Source organism: Scyliorhinus torazame, chromosome 14 (genome assembly GCF_047496885.1).
Source record: "Scyliorhinus torazame isolate Kashiwa2021f chromosome 14, sScyTor2.1, whole genome shotgun sequence".
NCBI lineage: Eukaryota > Metazoa > Chordata > Chondrichthyes > Carcharhiniformes > Scyliorhinidae > Scyliorhinus > Scyliorhinus torazame.
Genome location: NC_092720.1, coordinates 82,656,772 through 82,677,900, shown reverse-complemented (window position 1 = coordinate 82,677,900; position 21,129 = coordinate 82,656,772). Strand labels below are relative to the sequence as shown.

General features: G+C 49.0%; 1 protein-coding gene across 1 annotated transcript in view; it reads right to left on the bottom strand.

Moving 5' to 3' along the window:
• Positions 1 to 21,129, bottom strand: part of LOC140389312 (transient receptor potential cation channel subfamily V member 6-like) — a 92,762-nt gene that overhangs the window by 50,205 nt on the left and 21,428 nt on the right. Inside the window, exons 6-8 of the mRNA XM_072473480.1 lie at positions 17,889 to 18,061; positions 6,360 to 6,506; positions 4,752 to 4,958 (exon numbers count right to left, since the gene is read on the bottom strand). Of these exons, the coding sequence (XP_072329581.1) occupies positions 4,752 to 4,958; positions 6,360 to 6,506; positions 17,889 to 18,061 (527 nt within the window). The remainder of the gene's footprint in view (positions 1 to 4,751; positions 4,959 to 6,359; positions 6,507 to 17,888; positions 18,062 to 21,129) is intronic.

Here is a 21,129-nt window from a genome sequence, read left to right as displayed (position 1 = left end):
CAGAAACTGTATAGCAGTAATAGTAAGAGATTTTATCTCTCTATATTCACTAGAATTGTTTTAGTGTGAAAGGAATGGAGGGAACAGAATTCTTGAAGTGCATTCAGAAGAACGTTTTTGGCCAGGATGTAGCAAGTCGAATAACAGAGGGTGTGGTTCTGGACTTTGTTTCAGGAAATGAAGCTGGCCAGATGGAAGGAATGACAATGGGAGCGTAATTTGATGGTAACGATTATAATTCGGTTTGTTTTAACATAATTGCGGAAAAGGACAAAGATGAAAATGAGTTAAAGTCCAAAATTTGGGCGAGGCTAAATTTCACTCAGCTGGGGAGAGGTTTAGTAAAAGTGGATTGGGAACAGCTACTGGAAGGCAAATCAGTGTCAGAGCGATGATAGGAATTCAAGGGGTTCAGAGTAAACATGTTCCCACAAAGAAAAATGGTAGGATTGCCAGATCTAGAGATGTCTGGATGTCAAGATGCTCACATGATAACGTAAGGCAGAGGAGGAAAGCTTATGTCAGATACTGAGAGCTCAGTACTGAAGAAAGGCTGGAGAAATATAGAAAGAGGAAGCTGAAACAGAAAGAAAATTAGGAAGCAAAGAGAAGACATGAAAGAATATTGGCAAATATCTTTCATCAACACATTAAGAATAAGAGGGTAACTAAGGAAAGAGTAGGGCCGATAAAAAAACAAAAAGGTAACCTATATACAGAGGAGGAGGATGTGGGTGTGGTTCTTAATAAATACTTTGTGGCTATCTTCAGAAAAGTGGAATATAATGCAAATATTTTAGTTGATGAGTATTGGATGTGATTAACATAGGGAGAGAGGAATTATTAAGGGGACAAGCAACGTTGAAGGTGGAAAAATTACCAGAGCCAGATGAAAAATACCCCAGGCTGTTAAGAAAGCCAGGAAGGTATTTATGCTGGATCTGATGATAATTTTCCCATCCTCACTGGATACAGATGACGTGCCAGAGAATTGGACGCCTGCAAATGCTGTAACTTTTCAAAAAAAAGGGAGCAAGGGATAGACCAAAGAATTTCAGGCCAGTCAGTCTGACTTTGGTAGTGGGCAAATTATTGGAATCAAATTTGAGGGACAGGATAAGGTGTCACTTAAAAAGGCAAGGATTAATCAAAGACAGGCAGCACGGATTTGTTAAAGGAAATTCGTGTCTGGTTAATTTGATTTCATTTTTGAGGAAGTAACAAGGAGAATTAATGAGGGTGGTGCAGTTGATGTGGTGTACATGGATTCTGTCACAGGCTTTATAACAATAATAATAATCTTTATCATTGTCATTACAAGTAGGCTTACATTAACACTGCAATGAAGTTACTGTGAAAAGCCACTAGCCACCACACTCCGGCACTTGTTCGGGTACACTGAGGGAGAATCCAGAATGTCCAATTCACCTAACAGCACGTCTTTCGGGACTTGTGAGAGGAAACGGGAGCACCCAGAGGAAACCCATGCAGATGGGAGAACAGGGGAGAACACATGGAAGAGTGGTTAAAAGAATAAAATCCCATGGGATCCAGGGGAATGTAGCAAGCTGGATACAAAATTGTTTCATCAGTGGCAGGAAACAATGGATAATTATTGAGGGTGTTTTTGTGACTGGCAGGAATTTTCAAGTGGGGTCCTACGGGACTCAGTACTGGGTCCTCTGCTTTTTGTGGTAACTATTAATGATTTAGACATAAATGTGGGGGAATGATCAAGAAATTTGCAGATGACACCTAAATTGGCCGCACAGTAGATAGTGAGAAAGATTGCTGTAGTCTGTCAGAAGATACCAATGGACCAGTCAGGTGGGCAGAAAAGTGGCACATGGAGTTCAATCCAGAGAAGTACAGATGAATGTATTTGGACAATGGATTACATAATAAATGGGAGAGTACTTAGAGTAGGGGAAATGAGGGACCTTGAAGTGAAAGTCCACAGATCCCTGAGCGTAACAGGACATGTTGATAATTTGTTAATAAGGCATATGAAGGGCACGATTTTATGGCCCTGTCACAACAGGGGTGGGGCTGGAAAATGCGACGAACCATTCAAATTCCATTAACTTTGACCGGAGCGTAAACCTTCACCCGGAATCCTTTCATTCATTGGTCAAGGCTTAGAATATAAGAACAGGGAGATTATGTTGCAACTATATAAAACATTAGTTAGGCTGAGGGGAGATTTGATTGAGGTCTACAATATATGAAGGGCCTGGATAGAGGGGAATGGGCCTATTTCTGTTAGCAGAGAGGTCAGTGACAAGGGGATTTAAAATGATTCATAGAAAGATTAGGAGGGAGGCGAGGAAAGATCTTTTCACTCAGAAAGCTGTGGGGGTCTGGAACTCACTGCCTGAAAGGACAGTAAAGACAGGAACCCTCAACTCATCTAACAGGTGTCCGGATATGCACCTCAAGTGCAAGGCTTTGGACTAAATGCTGCAATGTGGGATTAGGCTGGGCAGCCATTTTCCAGCTGACATAGACAAGATGGGCCGAACGGTCTCCATGGTTCTGTCTATGTGCTCCACGGATGCCATTTGGAAAATCTGAGGCCCTTCACAGTGCCCAGAAAAGGCATTCTAATATTCCCAAGTTCCTGCCCATCTGCTTTGACTTTAGGAAATCTGCTACCTTGGAAAAACCTTTCCATTGGGAATGTTAAGTCATTTTGCTGTGTACTGGCAATACTGTTCTGGAAATATATTTAATTTTTTCATTTTAAAAACAATGGGGCTAGATTTTGCCAGGGCAACTGTGCCCCTGACAATAGGCCAGGACGTTGGGGACAAGCCCTCCGCGGACATTTCAGGAGTAGCTCTGACTGTATTTTCTGTCCATTTTGCAGCAAATGCATTTCCATTGGTACTCCTATCCCTTTTCAGGTAAGAGCTGCCAGCCAAATTGGAGGGCAGTTTCAGCAGCATCACTGAGAGCAAGGGCCATCGCTGAGACTGCATCCAGCTGAGAAAATGCAGCAATGGACGCCTGCCTCACAGCAAGGTAAGTGAGGTCGGGGGTCATCAGTGCCAGTCATCGGCGGCATGAAGGTAATTGGCAATCAATCCTTTTCCGTCTTGATTTCCTGACACCCTCCACGCCCCCCCCCCCCCCCCCCCCCGCCACAATCACCTCCTGATCCCCAATGTCAGATCTCATAAAGTTCAGTACAATATCGTTTCAAATCTTTTTTTTGTACATGATTTTTGTCGCAAATTTAAATACAACAGAATTTTGTAATGCGATTGATTCATGTCAAACTAATTTTGACCACAGAGAAATTTAACCATGATGTGACTGGAGACTTATCAAATTCTTGAATCGCATGAATATCTTTCTACCTTAGCAAGAATTACACTCAATCTGATAAGTTCCATCGTAAAAAAAATAATTATGCAATGCCTGATATAATCAGGAAACCTTTGAGGTACTTTGGCCTGGAGTCTTCTTAGCCCATTCCAGCAGAGCCAGAGTGATCTTTTTCCTCACTATTCCAACCATGGGCCATTTTCCTGGACCAGGGTTCATACAGGGTTTGTCGGAGGTGGAGTCAGGGGATCCAGCTGAGATCCACATCACCAAGAGGGACCCAACCATTGACAGGGGAAGAAAATGCAAGGGAAGCTGAAGCCGGGCTCCTGATGCAATATCTGAAAACGATGAGAGCATTTAATAGCAAGTGAAATGCCTTGATTAATAAGGGGACCAGGGGTTAATAGGAAGAAGGCAGGAGAAAGGGGATGAGAAAAATATCAGCCATGATTAAATGGCGGAGCAGACTCGATGGGCCGAGTGGCCTAATTCTGCTCCGATGTCTTATGGTCTTATGGACGGTGAGTTGAATTTCTTGTTTAAGCCTGTCATATAGAATATATCCTGGAAATCTCTTCGATCTTTATAGGATTCTGTGAAATGATTGGATGAGGATTTGTTATGGAATATTTCATCAATGGTAACATACTTCAAACATCTGAGAATTGATCAATACTCCCCTTTAATTCCTTTTTGATGTGTGGGTGACTCATTTAAGTGAAAGGCCCCTTTAAAGTCATTGTGCAGCCCCGCACTTACGTTAACTTTAAGGGGTAAAATTGTTTGCAGCCTGCACAGGGACATCTGGATTGCCATGTAACTATGCAATTTGTAGGCAATGTTGGAATGGATTACTTATTGTTTTATAAGACCATAAGACATTGTCGTAGATGTAGGCTATTTGGCCCATTGATTCTGTTCTGCCATTCAATGAGATCACGACTGTTCTGATATGATAATCCTCAACTCTCTTATCCCCATAACCTTTGATTCCCTTACTGTTTAAAAATCTGTCCATCTCAACTTTGAACATATTTAACAACCCAGCTCCTACAGCCCTCTGCGGTAAAGAATTCCACAGGCTCACTACCCTGTGAGAGCAGAAATTCACCCTCATCTCTGTCCTAAATGGGCCATCCCTTACCCTGAGATTATGTCCTCTGGTCCTAGACTCTCCCACAAAGGCAAGCAACCAAATTGCATCTGGTTGTCTCCTCGATTTCCACATGTTTTCACTATTTAAATCCTCCTGCACAAACACGGACTATTGTTGGAAATTATTTATTGCAGTCTGTATTATTGCATTATCGTTTCCACCAAATTTTAATGTTTCATAAGGTGAGGCTATTAGAAAGACTTGGGATGATAAACATATACATAACTGGAGAATGTCAATATTCGGAAATGCTTATACTCACTGCCAAAGTCTTCTGTGTCCTAATGGTAAGGTTGTCAGATAACCCAGGTGGAATTGGCTTCAAGGGCCGATAAAGGCTAGAAACGGTGAATATAATAATATACATAATATAGGAGAACATCCATATCAGGAAATACTTGTACCCAAAAGAATTCCACTTTTGATGTAATAACTCCTTCACTGGTTTAGCATCAACAAGTTTGCGAACCTGCAAAAATAAAATCAATTAATGTCTGGTCAGTTTTCCATCAGTGTTTTCGTTCTTATTTTTCAGCCAATCGTCTTCCCTTCCGATGGAGTGACGTAATTGACCATGGCGTGATTCTCCTAAAAAGTGATGGAGGGCGTGCTCTCTCCCGCTGCGCCAGATAAACAGCTCGCCACGGCGCAGCGTAGCTGGTGAAGGCAATCTTGCAAGACGTTGAAAGAGGAATCCCGCCCGCAATGGGTGGGATCAGTTTTTTGGCAAATCTGCACATTAGAGCGAGGCAGTAAGCCTTACTCAATATGCAGATTCTCAAGGTAGCTGAGGCTTTGGCATTCAATCCCTTTGCCTCAGGGACCTCGGCGAGTGCTGTTCAATACTGGTACCCACAAACGGGGATCGAGGATCGGATTCCCCCAGGTGCATGGCCTTTGGGCAGGATGGTGCCCTGGTACTGCTGGTGCCACATGTGTACCCTGGCAGTGCCAACCTGGCACCCTGACAGTACCATCTGGGTGCCATCCTGGCAGTCCCAAGGTGCCCAGCTGGCATTTGTTGCGCTATTGGGCCGGTGTTGCCCACCATGGGTATTAGGGGGTCGAGGGATCCTCCCATGTTGCGTTTGGGCCAGGGGGAGATCAGGGATTTTTTTGTGGGCCTCGGAGATCGGGGCGCCATTTAAAAATGTTATGACGGGAGCTCCCCATTGTAAAAAATGGTGCTATGTGTGTCCTCGGCCGCGTGTTCCCGTTCAGGACCCTAATTCAACATGATCTTCCTTTTGGGAAGATCGTGCTTAAAGTGTCATTTTGGGTGAGTTTGGCGGGGTGTTTCCTGCTGGCTTTTTGGGTGAGATCCACACCGGTATTTACCCACACATTATCATTTTTCTGGGCCTTGAGTCTCTCCCCGGTTCAGCCCACATTTAGGGCATGATCTACCCCAATTGGGATAGAGACCCGTAGCATGCAAGGTTAGCCGGGTGTTTCCTCATGCTCGGAGCGCCGAGAAACATCCTCCTAGCTAATGCCCATCCAGGGTAGATCGGGGGCCTCAGTGGGGAACTCCCTGACAAGGCTGCACGTAGCCCCGCCTTCTGCATTGAGGAGCTCTGTGCAGGGAATTGAACCCGTGCTGCTGGCCTCGCTCTGCATCACGAATCAGCTGTCCAGCCAACTGAGCTAAACCGCCCCAATACCTGAGTTACTGAATGAAGATTTCAAGTGGGGAGCCATTCCCAGTAAGGCCACCATGTTTACTGAAGTCCATTTTCATGGAAAATATAAATGTATATTTGCACAATAGAGACCGCAAAGTCACAACACATGTTGAACTGTCCTCCGGAAAAGTATGGTTTAATAGACAACTACAGCAAAGTACAGGTAGGTTTATTTTTATGATTACCTCACTATTTCTGCTTGTTGTTATGATGTCCAGGACTGATTTTTGATCACCCCATGTATCAATGTTGGTGAGATCATAGACACAGTAAGAAATCGTTCCCATTGTCCAGTATATTTTCTTCTGCTTTTGCACCAAGTAGTTGAACATCTACAGGGGAAAAAGCATTTAATGCGTTACACAAATTATTAAAAAAATTTAGGTACATTTTTAAACAAACTATTTTACATGGTTCAAATTTAATTAGAATGCACTCGTTCTCCTGAGGTTGTGATCGTCTCCTCTGTGTGGCTACAAATCTGAGTTTGAGCAAAAGTTAGTATTTCCATCTCATATATAAGTTAGGAGAAATCTCGGACGGGATTCTCTGTTTCTGAGGCGAAGTGCTGACGCCAACATAAAATTTGTGGACTTTCACTCCACAGTGTGTCAAAATCCTCTTCATCCCCGGATTTGAGCAAGGGGAGGACGGATTGTGCAGGAGCGGGGACTGCGGTGGTGTGCGCCAGGGGAGGGAGGGTGGCGCCGGGGCGGGAGGGGGGTATGTGTGTGGAACCAGCTGGTGCCAGGTCCCTGAGGGAGACTGTGTCTTGGCGGCCGTTGGGGTACGCTACGTAGGCGTACTGCAGGTTGGCGTGAAGTAGCTGTACCCTCTCAACCAACGGGTCCACCTTGTGGAGTCGGACGTGTCTACGGAGGAGAATGGGTCCTGGAGCTGCCAGCCATGTCGGGAGCGAAACCTCGGAGGTGGACTTCCTGGGGAAGGCAAAGAGACGTTCATGGGGCGTTTCATTAGTCACGGTGCACAGGAGCGACCGAATGGAGTGAAGTGCATCGGGGAGGACCTCCTGCCAGTGGGAGGCCGGGAGATTTCTGGACCGTAGGGCCATCTGGACAGCCCTCCAGACTGTCCCATTCTCCCTCGCCACCTGCCCGTTTCCCCAGGGGTTGTAGCTGGTCATCCTGCTCGAGGCAATGCCCCTGTTGAGCAGGTACTGGCGCAGCTCATCGCTCATGAATGAGGATCCCCGGTCACTGTGGACGTAGGCGGGGAAGCCGAACAGAGCGAAGATGGTGTTGAGGGCTTTGATGACGGTGGCAGACGTCATGTCGGGGCATGGGACGCCAAAGGGGAATCGGGAATATTCATCGACCACACTGAGAAAGTACGTGTTGCGGTCGGTGGAGGGGAGGGGCCCTTAGAAGTCCACGCTGAGGCGTTCAAAGGGGCGGGAGGCCTTCACCAGGCGCGCACAGTCTGGTCGGTAGAAGTGTGGTTTACACTCCGCGCAGACCTGGCAGTCTGTGCTGATCGCCCTGACTTCCTCGATGGAGTAGGGCAGGTTGCGGGCCTTGATGAAATGGTAAAAACGTGTGACCCTTGGGTGACAGAGGTTGTCGTGCAGGGTCCGGAGTCGGTCCACTCATTCGCTGGCACATGTACCTCAGAATAGGGCATCGGGGGACTCGTTGAGCGATACAAAATCTCGTAATTGTAGGTGGAGAGCTCGATCCTCCACCTCAAGATTTTATCATTTTTGATCTTGCCCCTCTGTGTGTTATTAAACATGAAGGCAACCGACCATTGTTCAGTGAGGAGAGTGAATCTCCTGCCGGCCAGGTAATGCCTCCAATGCCGCACAGCTTCAACGATGGCTTGGGTCTCTTTTTTGACGGAGGACTGCTGAATTTCGGAGGCATGGAGGGTGCGGGAAAAGGAGGGTGGGGGAAAAGAATGCCACGGGCCTGCCTGACTGGTTGAGGGTGGCGGCCAGAGCGGCGTCTGATGCATTGCTCTCGACTTGGAAGGGGAGCATCTCGTCGACCGCGTGCATTGCGGCCTTGGCGATGTCGGCCTTGATACGGTTAAAGGCCTGGTGAGCCTCGGCCGTCAGAGGAAAAACAGTGGATTGAATGAGTGGGCGGGCCTTGTCCGCATAGTTTGGGACCCACTGGGCGTAATACGAAAAGAACCCCAGGCAGCGTTTGAGGCCTTCGGGCAGTGGGGGAGGGGGAGTTCCATGAGGCAGCGCATGCGATCGGGGTCGGGCCCCAGAACTCCGTTCTGGACCACATAGCCGAGGATGGCTAAGCGGTTCGTGCTGAACACGCACTTCTCCTTGTTATACGTGAGATTGCGGAGAGTTGCAGTGTGGAGAAATTTGGCATGGTTGGCGTCATGGTCCTTCCTGCTGGTCGTGGCCGCAGATGGTGACTTTGACCAGGTATGGGAAAGTGGCCCACAGCCCGTACTGGTCAACCATTCGATCCATCTCCCGTTGGAAGACCGAGACCGTGTTGGTGACACCGAAGGGAACCCTAAGAAAGTGGTAAAGGCAACCATCTGCTCCGAATGCAGTGTATGACCGATCCGCTTTGCGGATGGGGAGCTGGTGGTAGCCGATTTCAGGTCTACTGTCGAGAAGGCCCGGTACTGTGCAATCTGATTGACCATATCAGATATGGGTGGGAGGGGGTATGCGTAGAGCTACATGTACCTATTGATGGTCTGACTGTAGTCAACGAACATCCTGTTTTTCTTGCCAGTTTTGACCACTACCACTTGGGCTCTCCCGGGGCTGTTGCTGGCCTCGATGATGCCTTCCCGAACCAGCCACTGGCCTTCAGACCTGATGAAGGTCCTGTCCTGGCCGCTGTACTGTCTGCTCCTGGTGGGGACGGGTTTGCAATCCGGGGTTAGGTTTGCAAAAAGGGAAGGTGGGTCGACCTTAAGCGTCACGAGGCCGCACAAAGTAAGGGGTGGTAGGGGCCCGCCGAATTTCAGGGTTAGTCTCTGGAAGTTGCACTGGAGGTCCAGACCGAGTAGCAAGGCAGCGCAGAGGTTGGGGAGGACGAAGTGGCGGAAGCCGCTGAACTCCACGCCCTGGACAGTGAGACTGGCGATGCAGTACCCCCGATCGCCACGGAGTGGGACCCGGAGGCCAGGGAGATTCTCTGAATGGCGGGGTGTACCGCGAGGGAGCAGCGCCTTACCGTATCGGGGTGAATGAAGCTCTCAGTGCTCCCGGAGTCCAGCAGGCAGGAGATCTCGTGCCCGTTGAGCTTCACTTTCGTTGAAGCAGTCGCGGGATTGTGTGGTCGAGACTGGTCAATCGTGACCGAGGCGAGACGCGGCTGGTCGTTGGTGGTTGTAGGCGATGAGCGGCCGGACGAGGTGCCCGGCGGGTATGGGTCCTGAGTCGGGTAAGATGGCGGCGTCCACGGGCCGCACGTGGTGCGGGTCGGGCAAGATGGCGGCATCCACTGGCCGAACGTGGTCCTAGGTGGGGAAGATGGCGGCGCCCACTGGCTGCACGTGGCGGGTGCCGGGACAATAGCGGTGATTGAGCGAGCCTGGCACACTGCAGCCAAATGTCCCTTCTTGCCACAGGCCTTTCAGAGGGCGCTCCGCGCCGGGCAGTGATTTCGGGGATGTTTTGACTGCCCACAGAAGTAGCATTTGGGCCCCTCGGGGTTGGTTGGCTGCCGCGTGGCACACGCGTGGGATTGGCTGAGGGCGGTCGCTGATGGGGTCCACGATGGGGCGGCCGTCTGCGGAGTCCACGATGCACAGGGGGGGCCGCGCGGTCGGGGCATAGGCCTGAATGTTGCGTGATGCGACCGTAAGTGAAAGCGCTAGTTTTTTGGTCGCCGCGAGGTCGAGCGTGGCCCCCTCTAAGAGGCGCTGGCGGATGTAGTCAGACCCTATGCCTGTAACAAATGCGTCTCTCATTGGAAAATTCGAGTGTTCCGTGACCGAAACGGCCTGACAGTCACAGTCTCTAACTAGGGGGAGCAGGGCGCGCCAGAAATCTTCCACCGACTCACCGGGAAGTTGACACCGCGTCGAGAGGAGGTGCCTGGCGTAGAGTGTGCTAGTCGCTGAGCGTAGTTTTCCTTCAGTAGCGCCATGGCCTCTGCGTAGGTCGGCGCGTCCTGGACAAGTGGAAAGACGTTGGAGCTCAGCCGCGTGTAAAGGATCTGGAGCTTCTGTGCTTCTGGAATTTCGTCTGGCGCAGACCCGATGTACGCTTCAAAACAGGCTAGCCAATGTTCATAGTCCTTTTTGGCGATGTCTGTTTGCGGATGCAGCTGCAGGCGATCCGGCTTGATGCGGAGGTCCATCTTCTGAAAAACTCAGTGTAATAAATTGATGCACGATCAATTACACAAAGACGAGAGTAGGATGTAATCGAGGCTTTATTACACTGAGATGTGCGGCCTCCTACAGCAGCTGACAAAATGGCTGCTGTACTGGGAGCACACATATTTATACTCCGCCTACTGGGCGGAGCCAGCAGGCAGGGATCTACCCCCGTACCTGTAGTACACGGGCCTTACCGTAAAGCACCTATATCAACATCCTATATATACAATATGTACATCAGTGGTGACTACCACAGGCGGACAGTCGGTGGGGCCCCAGAACTAACTGCCGTCCAGTTGGATTTTGGGTTTCTGTAATGGACAGTTCCATTGATTGTGGAGATGCAGTCGCAGAGCCAGGGACTACATGAGGGTTGTCGGCAAGTATCCAGTACCTGCAGGTGCAATTGGAGGAGTCGAACCGCGTACAGCAGCAGGATGTGGTGCCGACAATGCGTTCCACCCAGTCTAACACCGCATGGGTAGCGTCTGCAGTTGAAGCATTGGGGATGACAGTTTCTGCTATGGATCAGCATGTCTAAGGCTTGGGGCATTCTGTGCAGGTGCAAGCTGAGGCAGCCATGTGCCAAAGCCATCTGGACATTGCAGCGACGCTCCTGAGCCTGGCCCAGTCACAACAGGCCATGGCTGGGAACATCGATGGCATTGCCAGGAGCTGGCCAACGTGGCACAGACCCAGAGGGAGATGCCGCAGTTACTGGCTGATGTGACACAAACTCAGAAGATGGTGGACAGTCAATAGGTGATGTGGCACAGTCCCAGAGGGAGATGGTCCACTCCCTGTGCTCCATGGCCGCGAGTGTGCGGACTTCGGTCGATTACAGAGTGGGCCTATAGGACTGTCAGCGCCAGGTGGCGGGTGAGCCTCAGGGGATAGCTCCGCCCGCAGCCCAGTCCCATGGAATAGCCCGGGGGCCATTGGGCACCCCGAGGGGGGAGGAGGTGATGGAGCCCATGGCAGTGACTCCTGCAGAGGAGGTGCCGGAACACCGCAGCTCCTCAGATTCCCGGTGACTACTGCAACAGGTGTTAATGCGAGGCTCTGTGGCCCCTGTCCTGTTTCTCACAGTGGGGTCTACTGTGGGTCACCTCACTGGGTGAGCCTTGTGCTATCCCACCAGGAGTTTGGAAACTGGTTGTGTGATGGGGACATGCCTGTGCAGGCATGTGGCTCTAAGATGAGAGACTGGTGTGCGATCACATCCTACAGATGGAGGCGAATGAGGGATGGGTGTGTTTGCTGGGACCTTAGCCGCATTGTGATGTGGAGCCAGGGTTCATCATAGGTTGTGACAGGGACCATGGGCGAAATTCTCCCGAAACGGCGCGATGTCCGCCGACTGGCGCCCAAAACGGCGCCAATCAGACGGGCATCACGCCACCCCAAAGGTCCGGAATGCTCCGCATCTTTGGGGGCCGAGCCCCAAGATTGAGGGGCTAGGCCGACGCCGGAGGAATTTCCGCCCCGCCAGCTGGCGGAAACGGCCTTTGTTGCCCCGCCAGCTGGCGCGGAAATGACATCTCGGGGCGGCGCGTGCGCGGGAGCGTCAGCAGCCGCTGACAGTTTCCCACGCATGCGCAGTGGGGAGAGTCTCTTCCGCCTCCACCATGGTGGAGACCGTGGCGGAGGCGGCAGGGAAAGAGTGCCCCCACGGCACAGGCCCGCCCGCGGATCGGTGGGCCCCGATCGCGGGCCAGGCCACCGTGGGGGGCACCCCCCGGGGTCAGATCGCCCCGCGCCACCCCCAGGACCCCTTGTCCCGCCGTTCAAAAGGTGGACAGGCAGCACTTGGATCTTGTGATCCTCAGGGATGTGCTAGCTGCTGTTGCTGGGATATGAGGGTGTTCAGATGGGCGGCCAGGGTGGGTTGCCACATGACCAGTAGCTCTCAGAGCATTTGCAGGGTCCCGTGAGCAGTCAGCAGTCACCAGAAGCCTGTAAGTTGCTGCTAGGGAAAGGTTTAAATGGTCTAATGCAGCAATGGGGGTCTCAGCCAGGGTACCCAGATCCTGAGGGGGACATCCCAAGTCACTCCCACTACTCCCCGAGGTCCAGGCTTACACCCCCCAGCAAGCCCGAAAATTTAAACCGTTTTCTTACCTCCTTGCTCCCCCTCAAATGCCATGACGGCCACTGGTACATACTTGCAGCAACTCACACCCACTTGACTCCCGGCTGTGAGGAATGGAGCACAACAGAGGGGGGGTGAATCGGGGGCGCGATTCTCCACTCCCGCGCCGAAGTGCCCACTCCGTCGTGAACGCCGTCGAGGTTCACGACGGCGCGAAACGGCCCCGATCCCGACCGATTCAGGACCCGAAAATGGGCTAGGATCGGGGCCGCGAGAACCTCGGGGGGGCATGTCGCGAAGGCCGCGTCGTCACCGCGCGACGCCCGAATGACGCAGCGCTGCGTCATAAATGGCGCGATCCGGATGAGAAGAGAGGAGATGGCTGAGCCCCGAAGAGCCGCACCGAGGTTCCGGGACACGGACCTGGACACCCTGGTGGATGAGATGGAACAGAGAAGGGGCACCCTCTGCCCAAGACGTGGGCATCGCCAGCCATCCAGCGCGGTGAGGCGCGGCTGGCGGGAGGTGGGCACCGCAGTCAGTGCTGTGGGGCAGACCCCCCCGGACAGGGGGGAACGGTGCCGCAAGAAGTTGCACGACTTCACCCAGGCTGCCAGGGTAAGTGCCATGAGGGTGCCCCCAGGCCACCACCCCCGGAACGGGGGGGGAAGTGGGGTGGGGGGGGCAGGGGGGGTTGGGAGTGTTGGGGGGGATTGGGGCATCAGGGGCAGTGCTGGGGGGGAATCAGGGGGGGTTGGGAGTGTTGGGGGGGACTGGGGCATCAGGGGCAATGTTGGGGGGTCAGGGGGGTTTGGGGGGGTTCACGGTGCCCAACTATCTACTCGACCCACATGAGCCCCGGGACCCCCCTGGAGCGAAGCCATGGCGTGCTGTCTCCTGAACCAGCAACAATGTTGTCTATATCTGCACGCCCTGATGATACCCGCCTAATGGTGATGCTTTATCCAACCCCCCCCCCCACCCCAGGACAAGACAGCGCACAACCAGCGTGAGCGCATGAGAACCGGAGGGGGTTCTCCTGTCCTGCACCCCCTAACCGTTCACGAGCAGAGGGCCTTGGACCTCGCTGGAGAACCCGGAGGAAACCCACGCAGACACGGGGAGAACGTGCAGACTCTGCACAGACAGTGACCCAAGCCGGGAATCGAACCTGGGACCCTGGAGCTGTGAAGCAACTGTGCTAACCACTGTACTGCCGCACTGTTCTTTCTGCTTGTTTTGTTACAGTGACTCAACCACTACCCAAGGCAGTTTAGAAAGTTCCGATCAACAGTTAATTCAGCGGTTAAAGCTGGTCTGGTTTTTATAGAATCATAGAAGAGTGCAGAAGAGGCCATTCAGCCCATGGAGTCTGCAACGACTCTTTGAAAGACCACCCTAACTAAGCTCAAACCCCCGTCCTATTCCTGCAACTTCACGCTAAGGGGCAATTTAGCATGGCCTATCTTTATATTTCAATACTGGTTCCAAGTTGCAAGCGCTTGTGGTAGTCACCACTGTTTGTATAATATGTATATGAGAGGTAATACGGTAAGGCTCCTGTACTACAGGTACGGGGGTAGCTCCCTGCCTGCTGGCTCCGCCCACTAGGCGGAGTATAAATGTGTGTGCTCACTGAGCTGCAGCCATTTCGGCAGCAGCTGCAGGACGCAACACATCTCTGCTTAATAAAGACTTGATTACTCTCTACTCTCGTCTTGTCGTAATTGATAGTGCATCAGCGCTATCTACATATTTTAGCTCAGGAACAGCCAACAGCTGCGAATATCATGGGAGAGAGCAGTGCAGGAATCTGCGGCATGAGTGGATGTAGCTGGCATATGTTGCACGGATTTGCAGTATGGAAAATCAGGAGCATGGTAAGTCAACATCAGAAAAAGAGTTAAAAGGGCGGCAGTGGTTAGTACTGGGACTGCGACGCTGAGGACCCGGGTTCGAATCCCGGCCCTGGGTCACTGTCCGTGTGGTGTTTCATTCTCCCTGTGTCTGCTTGGGTTTCACCCCCACAATCCAAAGATGTGCAGGATAGGTGGATTGACCATGCTAAATTGCCCCTTAATTGGAAAACAAATAATTGGGTACTCTAAATTTATTTATTTTTAAAAGAAAAAGAGTTATAAAAGGAACAAGATGAATGGCTGAAAGCCCTCTCTACAACTTTTCAAAACCTGAAATGAAAATGGGCCTTTGCAGCCAGTTCACCACTGGAGAGGGAACCGCTCATGGCCGGTGGCTGATGCTCAAACCAGGCAAGCAGGGAGGACTTTGAAATTTGCCTGGAGCAATGTCCCCTAGTCTGTCACCAGGAGTCCACCTCCATGAAGTCACACTGTTGCAAACTGTCTATGTGGACCTTCATAAGCCTCAAATGGCTAGCTGCTTGTTGGCGAGTAGCCTTGCTGTCCTTCCCATTCCACCTCCGTGAAAATGGCCTGAGAATGGGGTGGAGTGGTTTCACAGGTCGGCGCAACATCGAGGGCCGAAGGACCTGTACTGTGCTGTAATGTTCTATGTTCTATGAACCGCTGGTACAATATTCCACTCACCTCTGTGCCCGCATCGGGGCTTAAATGTTCAGCCCCATGTAATAGAGATCTAACTGGAACCGGGACACAGCAGGAAAGAGGTCGTTCCTGAGTATGGAGATATCCTGGAGCCAATTTTCAATTGCAACGTACATCAACCAATCAATGGACTGAGCAATTATATTAAGAACTTAAAAGTGTACTGTTAATCCAATGGTACCAGATCAGAGGCCTGAATCAAATTCATGGCTGGATTCCATTTGAATTTGTTTCAGAAGCTGGTGACTTGCCATTTCTGGGCTTGTGGGGTGGTAATGTGGGGGAGGGTCAAGCCATGAAATGCAGCAACCCTTCTAGGAAGCTGAGCTAGTAATTAAACTTGAAGAGGAGTGGGAGCAATCCCGCAACCTCTGCCTTCCTCCCATCCCAAGAAGAGTCAGTGGGGCCAATGTTTCTGCTCTATATTTGGAGAAGCCAAACATGTGCTCTGGCAGATGTTTGACAACTTCTGCGTTTCAACATGCGTCCATCGCTTTCTTTAGCATTGTTTTGGGCCAGGGTTTAGAAACTCCAAAGCATATTAAGTTCACCTGACCTACAACCTTTATGTTGAATTTGGCTAGGATGAGCACAAAAGCCTTCGCTTTCATGTAATACGGTGAACAGAATTCTTCGCCGTACTATAGCTGTGGCCTAACTAGTGTTTTATACAATTTTTGCATAATCTCCCAGCAATTTTCCAATTGTAAAGATTTTCATGACATACATATGCTAGCAACACCTATCTGCTCCTTCGGCATTGTGAGCTAATTTACAAACGTGCTGCTGAGGAAAGCCATTGACATTTGAGTTGTGTCTCTATATCACGGCACAATATAAATGAGGCCCCATTTTCTGAAACTTCATTCACTGAACGAATAAATTTAGCAAATCACTAAATCGAGTTCAGTTTTAATAATATCATAAATGCCCAAATAGATAGTGTGGCCAGGAGATACTGTACATGCTCAGATCTTTCAAATATTTCTTTCAATTTCCACAAGAAATGTGTTTTTGATGGACTGGTATGTTTGTGACCTTTGAATCTGCAGCTGTGTCTAAGGATTTCTTTACAACAACTTAATACACTCCATCCCTGGCCAAAATTCACTTTTCAGATGAAACAGTCCATCTCGCTCCCTTTCCTCGATGGTTAATTGAGAAATACGCTACTGTCTACTGCAAGCTTACATTCACCAGTTGGGATTCATATAGTTACACACAGGAAAAGATAGGCTTTATCAGCAATCTTTTAAATAGGGTCTGAAGCCATTTGTTCACCCTGCAGGCCTGATTCAGAAACAGAGCACTTCAAAACTATCCTGCGGTATAATGGCTAGACCGATCATTGTCCATGATGCGTTGTACAAACTCATAAATGGGCAATACTTTTGGGCCTGAAAAGTGTTGTGCCTCCCTCAAATTACCATGCAAAGTATCTCAAAAATTTGAACAACAGATTAAGAAAGCCATTTCACGCTGCTAGTATGTAGTGGCTACACGAGTAGAATTTTCCACTAACAGTTGCTGCCGACAGTCCAAAAAGACACAATTGAACAATGTTGTGCCTGAATTTTAGTGCTGACGTGATGCCAGGTACGTAGGCCATATGTCCCAAATATTGGCTGATCGAATCAAACAGTTTGTTCCTTCGGTTGTTCGGAATGGGCACAGTATAGAACGTACTCAATCAACCCGTCCAAAAACCAAAACAAAACTACTTTTAGATGTGATTCTGTGGCACTTGCTGATACTATAGCTACACTAACAACCAACTTAAGATAATCAGTTGAGGTCATAACCTGACTCATTTACGCTTTCTGGAAGTGACATTCATTCATACATCGTGACCCATTCTCAGCAAAGCAAAGAAATATATTCAAGCTTTGTGGTTTTTTTAATTAGTCAGCAGCTTGGGAAGCCAATATGTCCCCTTTGCTTTCTCCATGGCAATGCCTTGGCCAATCAGAGTTGACTAGCTAACAAATCAGCACACTTTCCTCCTGCAGTATAAATTGCTGTGATTGTTTAAAATCTGGCATTCTTTTAGTTGTCCTGATCCATGCAGGATAAAAAACTTTAGCAATATGTCTCTCTTTTCAACAATGAAAATGTTTTGTCCGAAATAATAGAAAGGTATATATTGAAAGAGATCTTTTAAGTCCTTGGTAAGGGATTTAAACCCCAAACCATCTGACTCTGAGAGAGTGTGGTGTAATGTTTTTGTCAGATGGCCTGATTTATTATAAGAACACTTGTAACTAAAGCTATAAATGGTTTATTAATATTAACTGTGGATAAACTATATACAAGACAACAGATGAATAACAGTAAAAACACGCATAAGCAGCCTCTCTCTTCAACTTCCTCCAGCCAGTCTGGTAAAAGTAATTACTGCGGATGTTTGAATCTAAAACCAAAGAGAAAATGCTGGAAAATCTCAGCAAGTGTGGCAAGGTCATCTGGACTTGAAACGTTAGCTCTTTTCTCTCCCACAGATGCTGCCAGACCTGCTGAGATTTTCCAGCATTTTCTCTTTGGTTCCTGCAGTCTGAGGTCAGCTGGCTTTATATACTAGTGAGACTCCTAGTGACCAGTCGGTGTATTACAATACAACCATGATATCACGACATGTGCTACTTCACTTTATTTTCCCTTACCAACTAATGAGATAGGTTCATTTTATTGCAGAAAAAACATTTACTTACTACAAAGTCACCCTCAGCTGCTGCGAGCTTCAATGGAGTGTAGCCATCATTGTTCACAATGTTTTCTACAAATTGATGATGTTTCTCAGACACAAGAGATGTGATGAGGTCATACATGGAATATGCCTGTTCTTTTTCTGGTTGTAGAACTAACACATGAAGCACTGTGTTACCTGCAGAAAAATGATTCATATTTGTAATCACTTTCAGAAGCAGTATGCCTTCCCAATCATTGTAAGCATTCATACCGATGTAACTTATTCTGCCTGAGAGTGATGCTGATGGCTCAAAGCCTATGGGAACTATGTGGACAAGTATTTTCAGGTATGAATGTGCATTTTGAACAAGAGTATGTGAGTCTGCATTTAGGGTGAATTCATAAGTTAAAGTGAAATCTTAAAACCACCTAAATTGGTCAAATTCATGGTTAATTTGCACGTACAGTATTAGCATTAATTCAAACCTTTGATTCCATTTGGTTAGCACAAAACATCCTGCATTCTCACTCTTAGGGCACAGCACTATTTAATGACCACACTGTAGCCAAAAAGCAGCTTGCCGTGGCATAGCGTGGTCAATAAAAGCCAAGAGATCCCACGATCTCAAGAGACATTGCAATGTGAGTCCCTCCCATTGTAGGTGGGATCACATATCAGCAAATCTGCATATTAAAGCGAGACAGCTCAGAGACCTCGGGAAAGCACCGTTCAGTACTGGTCTCCACAAATGGGAACCAACAGAACGGTACTCGTGGAGGTCTCTCAGGAGATTGGGGGTCCCCAGGTGCATGCCCTTTGGGCTGAGTGATACTCTGGTACTGCTGGTGCCACCCAGGCATCCTGGCACTTCCATCTGGCAGGGGAACTGCCAGGGTGCCAGGTTGGCACTGCCAAGGTGCATTGAGTGTGTTGAGTGCTTGGGAGGGTGGGTGTCAGGGGTTGTTTTCCCGGGGCCTCGGAGATTGGGACGCCATTTAATAGCATCCCGATCTCTTGCTACACTGAGGACTTCAGGCGAGTGGAGCTCCAACCGAGCGAGCTTTGTGTGGCCTCGGCCGCACGTTCCCCGCTGAAGTCGCCAAACATGAGTCACGTTTTATATCCTCATGTTTCTGAGCACTGTGAGCACCGGGAAACACATGGCTAAACACGCTCGCTATAGGAATTTATTCCCATTTAGTTAAATCGTGCCTATAATGCTGAAAGTTGGGTGTTGAAGTGTTATTGTCATAAGTAATGTTTAGTGTGTCAATTTTGGCTATGCTAACTATTACGCGAGATGGACAACCAGGATACAAGATTTAGAAGAGCATATTTATCGTGAATGACATAGCAATACTCTTATTCTGAAATAAATACAAAAGATGGTGGAAATACTCAGTATGATGGAGAGCATCCGTGGTGAAAGGAGCAGAACGAATACTTCAATTCAATGATCTTTTGCCAAAACTGGATGAAATTAGAGATGTAAAATATTTACCCAAGTGGGGAAAGGGAAGAGGGCATTAAAAAATCAATGGGGAAAGTCTGTGAATAGGATATCAGGCAAGATAGATGCATGAAAGAAGTGTTGATGTTGCAAAGCAAAAGAGAGTGCTAATGAAACAAGTGAAAAAAATAAAAGTTGGGTCTCAAAATGGTATAAATATGACAACAGCAGAATGAATACCAGGACCTGCTGTCCAAAGAGATATGAACAGTTGCACTTATCTGAAGTATTGAAATCCATATTGTCTTCAGGAAAACTTGCCAAAATTTGAACGTTTGTGGAATTTCTCAAACATAACCATGATCAATTCCTGTTATCTGCAGATTCATAAAGTGCATACAGGAGACACGGAGGAGCAATTATTAACTGAGATTTGAGTGGGTGAAATGTGGGGCAATTAACTAAAGGCCCAATGGTGGCAGTGTTACATCTCAGCATTCTTAACTCCTGAACATTCTTAACTCCTGCGTCTCATTTGAATATGATTGTAAAGTTGCTTTTGTCTCAAAGAAAGTTACCTCCTTCTGCAGCATTTCCAAGGCTTTATCAATAAATGTAAGAAAATCTTCACATTCCTGCATCATCTTTGGAGGAATGTGCCTCTGGCCAATTTGTCTGAAACTATTCAGTATTTTTGCAGCAAGCACAACTTTCACCATGATATACAATTCCTCACCTTCAATCGCAAGAACATGCCCTTTATTCAGTGAAGTAAATACTCTTCACCACTAGAATTGATTTTGCTCATATTGTAAAACTGGGGCTATATTTTCAAAGTGAAATATTTTTCTATCTCATGTCGGATTGTTTATCACCCAATAACAAACATGTAACAACTCTAACGCCCAATCAGTTCGGGGACATTTTTATTTCTACAGAGGCTCACACAACAGAGAATGCATATCATAATTACTGCTCCTAGCTTCTGATTTCAGCATTCATGAGCTTGTAGATGGAAGAAAACAACTTCCACGCCTGTACCAGAAGACTTGCTAAGAAATTCAAACTTGTTTCAAATAAACAAACAAACAAACAGCCAATGAAGAAATGACAACAACTGAAATTTACATTTGAAAGTAGAAAAATATCTCAAGTGAATTCACAGAGCAGGAAAGCAACAGATACCTACAGCGGGATTCTCCGGTCCCCGATGCCAAAATCACGTTCGGTGATTGGCCGGAGAATTTCCGACGGAATCGGGTGCGGCACCACTTTTACGATGCTCCGCCCCCTCCAAAGCGGCGTACTCGTCGTGCGCCGTATCGACGTCCTCAGGACGTTGCCTGAGGCCCATCCCCCAATGCTCCCCCCCCCCCCCCGACCGGCCGAGTTCCCAACTGTGTGGGTCTTTCATGGTCTTACCTGCCGGGAACTCAGCGTGGCGGCTGCGGACTCAGTCCAGCGCCGCCATAGTAGGGGGAGGGCCGATCCGCGGGCAGTGGGGGCTTTGGCAGGGGCTGGGGGCACTGTTGGGGTACAGTCTGCGGCTCGCGTGCTGGCCAAAAGGGGGGCACTATTTTGCAGGCCGGGTCTATGCGTGGCCGGTGCCATGTTGCACGGTGCGGCCGCTGCCGTACGCATGCACGGCCACGGACCTAGCAATTCTCCAGGCCATATCGGCAGCTCTACGCTGCCTGTCTGCTAGCCCCCCACCAAATGGAGGATCGGTAGCCGTTGTGCACCGAATTTTCGGTCGTAAAAGGCCACAGTTCCCACGCCGGCATCAGGACATAGCCTTAGAATCGGAGAATCC